We start from the raw sequence: 12558 nt of genomic DNA on the forward strand, positions 1-12558 counted from the left end.
CTTTTTTTTCCCTCACAGGCTATAGACATCATACTTGATGGATTAGTGATCTACACTTTACCTACTTTCTTGCCTTCCATGCATTCTTTAAATTTTTAGAAGTTCTGTAATTTTAACATGCCAGATTATATGTAACATATGGAAGTTAATAATAAAAACAAACATTTGGGAACCAACCACTTAAGAAGTAGGTCAGTACCTACACAGTTAAAGAGCTACCTGTGAGCACGTCTGTAACTGCATGGTCCTGTCTTTCTCCCATCCCTGAAGTAACTGCTGTTCTGAATTTTTTTTTATTCCGATTTTTTTATCTCTTCTTTTCCTTAGTTGCATTACCACAAATGTATTTTTTTTTGTTTTGAGTATAATAAATGTTCTTTTTATAGCCTTTGTAAACCTTGCACAAAAGGCATTTTAGTATAGAGGAAAACCTAATTTACAAATCTTTATACGTTCCAGAGAAAATATTCAAGTATCATAAAAGAATACATAGAAAAATTTCAGTGTGCACATTCATATTTATAATTAAATAATCATGGAGACTTACTTTTGGGCTGTGCTTATTGCCTCACCATATACAAAATGAAGTGCCTTATCCAGAGGACAGAAATATAGCAGAAGTATTCTCACATATTAGTTTCTTTAGTTTGTGCAGAAATGTTTCCATTAGATTCATAGTGTACTCCTTGGAAGAGTGACAGTTTGTCATTTGATTGCCTTTGGACCTTAGCAGTTCTTTAATGGGCTTCATTCAGTTTGTTGATTGTATAAGCATTTGAGACTCAGAATCCACAATGCCACCATGTTTTTGGATTTCTTTTTCAATCATGGAAGTGTGGCATTTTCAAAGGAATTGCATAGCAAAAGATGAAGTCATGATAGCTGCCAAAAGAATTCATTTCTTTCTTCTTTGTGTCTAAGAGTTGGAAGTATTTCTTGATGACCTTAGTTTAGAATGTTAAATCTTAGACGTGGGACTGAGTAAGAGGAAGATGACCTCAGTGGAGAGTGTTAAATCTTAAAGGTGGGACTGAGTGAGGCTCAGAACTCCATTTGTATTTTTTTTTCATTCACTATTACATTTCTAAGACCCATTCAGTGTTGTTGCTTGCAACTGTAGTTCATTCATTCTCATTGCTGTATAATGTTCCATTATTTGAGTTAGCCTAATTAACTTAACCATTTTTCTACCAGTGGACATTTGAGTATCAGGTTTTTTTGTTGTTATTTTGAAGTATGTTTACACTTGGCACACAGGTAAAAAATTTTCGTATTATATATCTAGAATTGTTCATTGAAGGATATGCAAATGTTCAACTTTATATGATAATGCCAAATTGTTTTCCAGTGATTGTACCAATTTTAACACCTACCAGCAGGATTTTACCAATTTAAACACCTAGTCACAGTGGGGCACCTGAGTGGCTCAGTTGGTTAAGCCTTTACTTCTGCTCAGGTCATGATCGCATGGCTCATAAGTTCGAGCCCCACATCCGGCTCTGTGCTGACAGCTCAGAGCCTGGAGCCTGCTTTGGATTCTGTGTCTCCTTTTCTCTCTACCCCTGTCATGCTCATGCTCTTTCTCTCTCTCAGAAATAAACAAACATTTGAAAAAAAAAAATGAAACACCTAGCAGCAGTGTATAAGAGCCACCATTGCTTTACTTTTTTTTTTTTTTTTTGCCATTATTTGGTACTGTCAACATTTCTAGTTTTTATCATTCTAGTGAGTTTAAAAATAACATTTCGTGTGGTCTTGAGTTTCTCTGATGAATAATAAGATTCTGCATCTTTTCATGTACAAATTGACCTTACAAGTTTCCTTATTCTATAAAATTCCTGTTCAGGCTTTTTGCCCATTTGACTACTTGTGTTGTTTTATCTTATTTTTTATAGAAGTTCTCATATAGTTTAAATACTAATCTTTAATCAGCTTTATGTTTTATAAATATCTTATAATTTATAGATTGTCTTTTAGTTTGGTTTATAATATTTTATGATAAACAGGAGTTCTTGGTTTCTACATAGTAAAAATATTTACACTTTGCTTTTTTGGTTAGTAAGTTTAAGAAATCCTTCTGTTCTGGGAGGGCACAAAACAGTTTTCTGCTCTAATTTCTTCTAAAAATTTTAAAGTTTTCCTTTCGTATGTACATCACTAGTCCATCTTGAATTGATTTTGTATATGATGTAAAGTGAGGATCCAATTTAATTTTTCCATATAGGTAATTTCAGTCTTATTTAGTAGTCCCTCTTTTCCACAGATCTGCATTGTTATGTCTGTTACATGAAGATGTCCTTACATACCTTGGTCTATTTTGGGGCTCCCATTTCATTTCATTTATTTCATCTTGTTTATCTTGTTTTATTTACCTTCTATCAGTCTTGGCAGGCATTTGTTTGTTTTAGTGTTCTTTTATTAAAATAATTTTTTTAATGTTTATTTATTTTTGAGAGAGACAAAGAGAGACAGAGCACAAACAGGGGAGGGGTAGAGAGAGAGGGAGACACAGAATCTGAGGCAGGCTCCAGGCTCTGAGCTGTCAGCACAGAGCCAGACACAGGGCTGAAAGTCACGAACTGCAAGATTATGACCTCAGGTGGGGTCAGACACTCAACTGACTGAGCCACCCAGGTGCCCCTGTTTTAGTGTTTTCTAAGAACTCTGACTCTGTTGATTCTTTCTGTCACCTTTTTTCTATTTCATCAGTTTCTGTTCTTTATTATTCCATACTTTTTTGGGGTTTTTTGCTGTTAATTTCTTTCTAACTTAACAGATTAACCTATTAACTTACTAATTTTCAACCATTTTTCTTTCCCTAGTATAAGTTTTTAAGGCTATAGATTTGCCTCTAAGTTGACTTTTCTTGTATCCCACAAATTTTTATATGGTATGTTTGTTATCTTCCAATTCTTGCTTGTTTTTGTTTTTGTTTTTTTTTTTAATTTTTCAGCATGACTTCTTCTAACCTATGGAATATTTAGAAGTTTTTTTTTCTCTATTTGTGTTTTTTAAAATTTTTCTTCCATTATTGATTTTTGAACTTAATTGTATATGATCAAAGCCTGGGAACAATATGATTGGTATATATTCTTTGAATTTCAGTGAGATTTTCATTATCTTCCAGTATATGTATTAGTTTTCTGTATGCCTCATATATGCTTGAGAAATGTTTCTTTTCTTTCTTTCTTTCTTTCTTTCTTTCTTTCTTTCTTTCTTTCTTTTCTTTCTTTCTTTCTTTCTCAAGAGTGAGCACGGAGGGGGAGAGAGAGGGAGAGAGAACCTTAAGCAGGCTCTGCGCCCAATATGAAACCTGGGCGGGGCTTGATCTTGCCACCTTGAGATCACGACCTGAGCCAAAATCGAGTTGGACGCCTAACTGAGCCACCCAGGTGCCCCAAGAATGTTTATTTTCTAATTGTTTGGTATATGATTCTGTTTAAGTTCTGCTTATTCATTTTGTTTTTATTTTTATTTTTGACCTATGAATAATTGGAGTGTGTTGAAATCACCCATGACAATGCCAATATGTCAGTTTCATCCTGTAGTTCTAAAAATCCTTTGAGGCTTTTTTTTCCCTTGCCAAGAGATGGTGAATTTTATTTTGTCTTGTCTGGATAAATATTTGATTTGCTCAGGAATGTTTCAGGGCAGTAAGAGTAGGAAAAAGCACAGGATGTAGAGGTCTATTCTGAATAATCCTTTCCCCTCATTTTAATCTTATTCATCAGAGAGAGCGGCATATTTTCAGTACTGCACTTATAGGCTGGATTCTTCAGGTTTCTTTGGCTCAGGTGCAGAGTTGGAATTTTGATCCTTTTAGCATGTTTCCTTTCAGACTCCTTCCATTTGTCTTTGTTCCCTTCCTATGTTAGGCCATGATGGAGTTCCCACTTCTACCTTTTTGGACACTCACCCCATCTAGTTTATTTTCATCTTCCCAGGTTCATCCTTCCTGAGATGATAGAGCTGGAGCTACTTTCCCCCCATGCCTTGTAGGAGATTGCTGCTCTGTTTGAGCTCTGAAATCAGCACAAGGATTAGCACTTCACCAAGCTTCCTCTTTTAATGGAGGGGACAGCATTACCTTCAGCAGCTAATCAGGTTTGGGTGGATTAGAAGTTGGAGAGTGGCAGTCTTCTGCCTTACTATTTTATTTTCCAGACATCTCACTTTCTCTCCTTCATGCATCCTGGTCTGACTTCTGACAGATGCAGCTGAAGTCCCAGTTTGAGATGACTCACTTCCTGTCCTTGACCATTCTTGTTCTGGAGTTTCTTTGCCTTGCCAGTTTGAGTGTCTCTCCTAGGGCTGTCATTCTAGTTTGGGTTCATCTAACTGATGCTGCATTGTCTCCTGTTACTTGTGTAGCTGCTTTTTTACTTCTTATTATTCTGTTATAGCTGGGTCAGTAGGCTTTGCTGCTCCAAACAGAATCTGCTCCACTAAACTGGGAGGTGCCAGCCAAGGAGTCCTCTTCCTTAGGAATACTCTGCAGCTTTAGATTCAGTTTGGTTCTTTGGGAGAGACCTCTGTCATCATGTCTCTAACCATCCCCAGAATAATTGTCTTTGGAGCTCCTCACTGACCATCATGTCTATCATATTGGTCTTCATGGTGGTCCCACTCCCTCTGTAGTCATCATCCCTTAGTAGCCACTACCACATTCACTTCTGCGGTTTATCCTGGAGCCATAGCTTCAATCATAGTCTCTGCTGTGTTGGTCATTTTAGCAATCCTGGCCTCCATAATGATCATGATATTTGTCTCCACAGCTGTCATCACCTCTTCTAGGTAGTCATCCAAGCTGTGTGTTTGGATGTTTTCTGAGAATCCTGATTTCTTCCTCAGCCAGAAGAAAAACCATCCTTGTCTTTAACTTGAGCTTGATCAGGAGTATCCATTGGAATTTTAACCAGAAACTCTTCATTGAGGGCATTGAGCAAAGAAGGCAAGTTCTCAAACTCCACATAGTCAAAACCTTTCAATCTCTTTGAGTTGCTGGGTTCACATGGTAAATGCACTGCACTGATAGTTAATCCTCTAAAGAATTCCTTAATGGAGACTTCTGTCACATCACCAGTTGTGTTTCCTAGAAAAGTGGTATAGAGTAGCAATTTGGGAAGATGGCTCTGGTCAATAATGGGTTGCCAGGCAGCCTGTAGAGCAGTGGTCAGGATGCAGTGATTAGTTGGAGGTGCCTTATACATGCTGTTATCATTACTGTATCAAGTGGTTGATAAATCTTCCAGATCAGTCCCACTTAGTGGTTTGGAGACAGGGATGCTTCCGCCACCAGTGCTATCATCCTCAGCCAGAAAGTCTGTTGGGGAAATGGTTTTCCCCTTCTTTTTTGCTGAGGCTGCTATGTTGGGGAGCATTTTCTTTTAAACATGCAAATTAAAAATTTTATGTCTATTTACTGAATTGAACGTCTTGTCATTTTCTTTGTTCTCCTTAATGCTGTTTGTCTGCTTTCATAACTAATCCCACCTGTCTTTTTGTTTATATTTGTCTCATATGCTATTTTCCATATTTTTAAAAATTCTGTTAGTATCTTTACTTGGTAAGTGTCTTTTTTGAAATTATCCATATATATTTGTTGTGATTATTTCTGTATTTGGATTCTCTTTGTGCTTTCTTATAGTTCTGGTTATTTATGCTTTTAAAAATCTGTCTAGACTTTTATGGATTAGTTGAATTCTTGGGTTTTTTAAATTCTTTTCTCCTCTACTAGCTTGGAAATTATACTGTCATTTCTATTTTATGATTACCCTTGAAATTCTGCTGAGAGTGCAGTACAGTCTAAAATTAAACCAGATTATAATCCCTCTGCAAGGGATTTACATAATTAGCTCCTATAATAAAATGTTGTTGTTATTTTACTCAGACAATATTTATTTAGATTTACTTGTATGGTTACCAATTTCTTTGCCCTTCTTTCCCTTGCCTCTTAGAGCATCCTTCTGTGGTAATTTTATTCGTATATGAAACATGTTCTTTAGATTTTCTTAAGGTAAAGGTCTACTGTTGATAAACTCTCTTTTGGTTTTTCTGGCAATGTCTTAATGTCTTCCATATTCTCCAAAGAGAGTTTTAGTGGTTGAATAATTTTTGTCTCAGTTCTTTGTAGATATGCTTGTTGTACCTTCTATGCTTTCATTTTTGTTAAGAATTCTGTCACATTATTCTCTTCCTTTGTAATGTCTTCTCTCTGGCTGCTTTTATTTAACATGGTCCTTTGTTGGTGTCCTGCAGTTTCACTACTGTGTGGCCACATGTGAATGTCTTTATTTTTATCCCACCTCTTTTGCATATACATATACATATACATATACATATACATATACGCATGCTGTACTTCTTAGAATTGTGGATAAATGTCTTTCATTGTTTCTAGAAAATTAAGTCACTTTCTCTTCTAGTATGACCTCCTCTTTCTTCATTTTCTGGAATATGAGTAGAAATATATGTCAGATTATTTTCATGTCTTTTAGCCTTTCTTTGGTATTTTCCATCTGTTTATTTCAGTACTTACTTGTTAATGACTTTTGCAGATTTATATTCAAATTTACTGATTCTTAAGTTCTATCTGGTCTGAATAAACTATAGAATTTAATAATAATATATTGAGATCATCTCATTAGTTATGACGAATGTGGCATACTGATGTGAGTTTTTATATACCCCACATGGAAGCTGAGTGTGGGGTATATGAGAGCTCCATTATCTTCTCAACTTGTATAAATCTGAAACCATTCTAAAAGAAAGAGTTTAAGCAAATTCTGTCAGGTTTCTTTTTCAAATATGCAATGCTATTTTTCCAAGTCTTTTTGCTTGACTGTGTTTTATCTTTTATTGTTAAAACTAAATTTTTAAAAATTTATACTTAATCTATACTATTAATCATCATAATATGTAAAGTCCATGTAGGCTCAGAGAGTATTATTTTTTGTTTCTACTCATGGTGACTTGTTTTCTTATAAGTTTGATTTTTTTTTTTTTTTTTTTAAACTGTAAGCTCATAACTGGTTGCTCTTTATCTTGGGTAATCACAGTGGCTTAAATTGGGGTCCATTCCTGCGAGCATATGTATATTTCTGCTGTGTTACAGGTTATAGCAGACTTGGGTTCTTGCTTCTTGTGGGAGTCTCTGCTCCCTTACCTTGCAACAGACCGAGTGCTTTATCTCTTGATCCCAGCGCTGCTATCAGCATGCACATCCAGGGCAATATTCTAGTTAAAAAAAATGTATTTTTTGCTTACTACTCGCTGTTATATTTCAGCTTAGTTAAAAGGTTTTTTTGTTGTTGTTTTTTTGGTTTTTGTTTTGTTTGTTTTTTTGCTATTATATGGGGTGGGAGCAAGCTTGATAAGTTTTTATACTTCTTGAAAATATAACAGTGTTTGAAAACTATACTGGTTTTAATTTATCCAGGATCTTTTACACTGAAGCAGGAGGACCTTTCAAAATATTTAGTATACCAGCTACTTAAAATTAAAAGCCTTCAGTTTCAAACCTTCACCATTGATTTTTTTCATTGTCCATGGATTATTGAAAGTTTCTATTCCCATTGATTTTCTTCTATGAATATGACACCTGACGTACCTGCAGGTGATATAATCCTTGAGTTGTTTTTCTCACCTGCAGAATAACAGCATTGGCCTAGATGAGGTTGCAGAATCTGTGAATAAATGTTAACCAAAGTTAATTAATCAAATAGTAAGCAACTGTTTATCTTTTTTTTTTTAATTTTTTTTAATGTTTTTATTTTATTTTTGAGAGAGAGAGACACATAGTGAGAGTAGGGGAGGGGCAGACAGAGATAGAGACAGAATCTAAAGCAGGCTCCAGTCTCTGAGCTGTCAGCACAGAGCCCAACATGGGGCTTGAACTCACAGACTGCAAGATCATGACCTGAGTCGAAGTCAGACGCCCAACTGACTGAGCCACCCAGGTGCCCCAACTGTTTACCTTTTTATACACATACACACATATATACAGACACATAATATATGCAACTATAAATAAGTGAAGAGAGAGTATAATGATTTTGAGAGTATTAGATTCCTGAATTTGGGGGAATGATCTAAATGGAGCATAAAAAAGACTACAAACAGGGAAAAACAAGATAAACATTATGTTCATTAATTTCTCTTCATCTTGACTAGAATGTTCCATTTTATCCTTCCTTTAGTGGATTAAAGGTGGATAGAAATTTAGTCTTAAAATATTTGCCATGTAGAAAAAAGGTGAAGTAGCTCAGCTTTGTATTTTACTTTAAAAAGTAAAAACTGAGGTGAAGGAATGAAGTAGAACATGGAAAAAATTAACTATATAAAGAAATGTAAGATTTACTGGAGACAGGATAACAAATGCAATATATAAATCTGAACTAGGTCCTATAGTGAAAAAATATGATAATGCCTTGTTTGTGACAGTCGAAATTATAGAATATGGACTGTATAATAGAGAATAGTAATGTACTAGTTAAATCACTGAATTTGGTCGTTGTTCTTTTGTTATTTAAGAGCTTTGTATTAGGAAATACACATTGAAGTATTAAAAGGTGAAGTGCCAATTTACTTAGGTGGTTCAGATAAGTAAGCAAGTAAATGAAGTATATCTTATATAATAAAAACTATTTGTATGTTTATTTTTTTTATAGACTAACCCTGGATTCTTAGTATTATCATTTATTTTGTCCAAATTGACCTAAATTTGGTTTATTGGCCATATTCTTCTTTAATGCTTATAGTACTAAGTTTTCATTTTAAATGGAAGACAACTGTGAATATGTCATTTGACGAGTTGAAAATAATGTATTAGGTATAGTTTCCTAATTGATTTAAACTGTTTTAATCATATTGAAAGTTACACTCCCTTGTCTAACACCTGAATACACTTTTTAATAGGTTTAAGCTGAATATTGGGACATGGCCACTGCTTCACCACGTTCTGATACTAGTAATAACCACAGTGGGAGGTCACAGTTACAGGTAACTGGTAAGTTATTTTCATAATAACTTAAAATAGCAATTCCCTGCTGAACCTTCCTTTTTAATACGCAATTCAGCAAACTTATTCCATAAGTGTCTTTTCTTTTAGTTTCATACTGTGGTATGTTTGTTGCAATAGGCCTTAAAGGTAGAGACCTTCTAAAGTATTTTATGTACTCAGTAAATATTTATTGACCCTGTGCTGGATGCAGGGAAGATATATCCTCTTTGGTAGTGGGAAAATTTGGGTATTAGAAAAAACATCATTGAAATGGTTCTTAAATGGTTACTAGAGTAGAGAAGGATGTTGAAGGCTGTTTTTCATTTATTTAGCCATCCAATCATTGGCCAGAATTTAATTGGAATTACATATAAGAAAACATAAGGCCCTAGTTCTCCAGGAATTTACTGTGTAGTATTAAGACAGGTTTGTTTTATATGGACAATTATCATTCAGAGTGATTATTAACTAGATGCAGTGAGAACTTAGAGGAACGTGTCTTTACTCTGCTTGGGATCGGAGATGGCCTGAAGACACAGGAGAATAGGGTAAGAGAAGGACTCAGAGCATAACACTTTAACTCTTGCAGGAGGAGTCAAAATTCATCTCAAATTAGATTGGAAGCAAAGAGCATTAGAGGGAGAGGGAACAGCATTTGCAGAAGATTAGAGTCTTGGTTAGCAGGTGAATTCATTCATTATATATCAACAATATAAATAACTGCAAGATAAAAAATTCCTGGAGGTAAAATATATATTGGGGAGAGGGAGAGGGAGGGAAGAAAGTTTATAATAGCAAGATTGGCAGTGGAATTCTAGTTAGACAATGAAATGAAATAAATATATGTACCCAAAGGAACCAAGTTCTAAAATAATAAGTGAAAGATGTGGAGTAGTGTGCATAGTATACAACCATATGGATGTAAAAAAGGAGGGATGTGTGTATGCAGCTCTGTGCTTAGAATATCAGAACCAGTATTTGCCTCAGGAGAGGTGGGATTGAGAAGATACTGTAAGAAGATACTGTAATTCCTATGGTACTTATGCTATGAGGTCAGTTGTTCCTAGGGTTTTCAGTGACCAGGGCTAGGAAATGTTTATGTCTTAGAAAGCAAAAACCAAATCCTGAGTTCGTGCTGATATTTCAAATTCAAAATGGCTGCAGTCTCTACATACCATTTTCCACTAAAAGGAGAAAAATGATATTTTTACTTTATTTGACTTTATATTTCTATCTTTCTCTTAACCCAAAAATCTTAATTCCAGATGACATTAACATAATTATGTCTGTTTTATCCTAATGCACACATACAGATTGCTAACATTAAAATTACTAAAAACAATAGACCCAGTTTATGACAATAGACCCAGTTTATGATTTCTTTGTAAGTTTCCCTCCTTAGGGTGTATAGTCAGAATACCATGTTTCAAAGTAACCTAAAATAGTTTCCCATTTGGTTATATCACCAAGTTGATAATCAGTTGGGCTTATTGCTTTCAGTTATTTTTATTTTTGTTTATTGCATGTAAAACATTTATATAGTTCTGGAGTTAAAACTGTTAAATCAAGGTATATTTGGAGAGGTCTGGTTACTCCATGCCACTCCTCGCCCTTCTCTCCTTATCTAAAAATGTACATAAACATTTTTATTAGCTTTAGTTTGCTTTTCCATTGCTTCTTTTTGTTTTTTTAACTTTTTTTAATGTTTATTTTTGAGAGAGAGAGAAAGAGAGAGGCAGAGCACGAGCAGGGGAGGAGCAGAGAGAGAGGGAGACACAGAATCTGAAAGGTTCCAGGCTCTGAGCTGTCAGCACAGAGCCCGATGTGGGGCTCGAACTCATAAACAGTGAGATCATGACCTGAGCTGAAGCCCGACGCTCAGCCGACTGCGCCACCCAGGCGCCTCTGCTTCTTTTTGAAAATTTAAGCAGATATGTATAGTATATGTATTCATATCTCTCCTCCCAACCCCCACTTCTTAGGCACTTTTCTTCATTTTACAGTATTATCTTGGAGCTTGCTCCATAGCAGGGTATATACCTTTCTGGTGTTGCATAGTATGTGCTCTGTTGAATAGACATACCAAAGCTAATTCAACTAGTCTCCTGTTGATGGACATCAGGATTCCATTCTTTTGCTATTACAAATAGTGCTACAATAAAGATTTATGCAAATGTCATTTCTTGTTTTTGCTCATGTGTCTTTAGGATAGAATCCTAGAATGAAATTGCTGAGTCAGGGAGTAGATACATTGTAATATTGCCATTTATTGGCAAATTCCTCTCCATACGGTCTGTACCATTTTGTGTTCCTGGATATCTAAGAGAGTGCCTATTTCCCCATAGCTTCATCAAAAGATGTTATCAAGCTCTGGGTTGTTGACAGGGAAGAAGTAGTATCTTGGGAGCGCCTGGGTGGCTCAGTTGGTTAAGTGTCCGACTCGTGGTTTTGGATCAGGTCATGATCTCATAGTTTGTGAGTTCAAACCCTGTATCGGGCTCTGTGCTGAGAGCACAGGCCTGCTTGGAATTATCTCTGCTGCTCCCCCACTCGGGCTCACTCTCTCTCTCAAAATAATTTTATTTTTTAATGTTTATTTATTTTAAAAAAAAGTAGTATCTTGGTGTCATTGTAAATATCATTTCTCTCATTATGAGTGAGGTTGAGCCATGTTTAAGGGGTATTGTATTTCATCTTCTGTGAACCATGGAGGTGTATGTTTTGAGGCAATTCCCTGGATGATTCTGATGTGTACTTCACTTCACAACCACCTAGGTAGGTAATTCCTAATATTTCTTCTTTTGCTCTACATAAGAGGTTTACAGCCACATTTTTCATTTTCAGTGTTATTTGTGCAGGACCTGTGGCTAATATATCTGAGGTGTAACTTTGTTTTTGGTCCTGACCTTTGTGTGAGTTCTTAGTTGAAATAACAAAAACTTGATCTGATTGATTTGAGCCAAAAACTAACTTACTGAACAGCTATCAGGTAGCTCATAGAATCACCATAAAGTCTAGAGAACCAATTGGAAAATAGTTGTGGACCAGAGAAGTGCAAGTAGCCAAGATAATGCCACCATGGTATTTATCATTTTGAGTATCAATTACTCTTTTGAAATACAGTGATGGTCTTGGGAAACTGAACTTGGACCTATGCTAAATGGCACCAGATTTTAGTCCTTGCTTTTCTCTTTTCCCCTTTCCTCCCCTCCCCTTTTACCTTTCTTTCATTTTGTTGATCTAATTTTTTAAAAATACGAAGCACCGTAAAATCCACAATCTTAACTGATTTAACAATACCTTTTGGAATAAATATTTACTATTTTACTAGTAAAGACTGAGAATCAGATCAAGTGTCTTCTGTTAGGAAAATCCCAAGGTTTTAGGAGTCTAAGTTGTCTGTCGTTCCTTTTATTAGAGAACAGTGACCTCTGTTGATATTTCTTCTTCTTTTTTTTTTTGTTTTGTATTGATATTTCTTTTTTTTTTTTTCTTTTTTCTTTTATTTTTAAAATAATCAGTACCATGTTTAAGACCCTTCTGCTATTAACAGTTTG

The 12558-nt window shown here is 35.3% G+C and overlaps 1 protein-coding gene and 1 pseudogene across 8 annotated transcripts in view; one reads left to right on the top strand and one right to left on the bottom strand.

Moving 5' to 3' along the window:
- WWP1 (WW domain containing E3 ubiquitin protein ligase 1) overlaps positions 1 to 12558 on the top strand; it is a 134241-nt gene that overhangs the window by 24469 nt on the left and 97214 nt on the right. For 2 of the 8 annotated variants that reach the window (XM_058698472.1, XM_058698470.1), the window contains one exon: positions 8917 to 9007. The exons of 3 other annotated variants lie outside the window; for them this stretch is intronic. In XM_058698472.1, the coding sequence (XP_058554455.1) occupies positions 8938 to 9007 (70 nt within the window). In that variant the 5' untranslated portion in view covers positions 8917 to 8937. Of the gene's footprint in view, positions 1 to 921; positions 1025 to 4775; positions 4952 to 8916; positions 9008 to 12558 lie in introns of all 8 variants that reach the window. 3 more of the 8 variants (XM_058698475.1, XM_058698471.1, XM_058698474.1) reach the window with 3 other exon arrangements.
- On the bottom strand, positions 3537 to 5381 carry LOC131495037 (eukaryotic translation initiation factor 4B-like; annotated as a pseudogene).

Source organism: Neofelis nebulosa, chromosome 14 (genome assembly GCF_028018385.1).
Source record: "Neofelis nebulosa isolate mNeoNeb1 chromosome 14, mNeoNeb1.pri, whole genome shotgun sequence".
Lineage (NCBI taxonomy): Eukaryota > Metazoa > Chordata > Mammalia > Carnivora > Felidae > Neofelis > Neofelis nebulosa.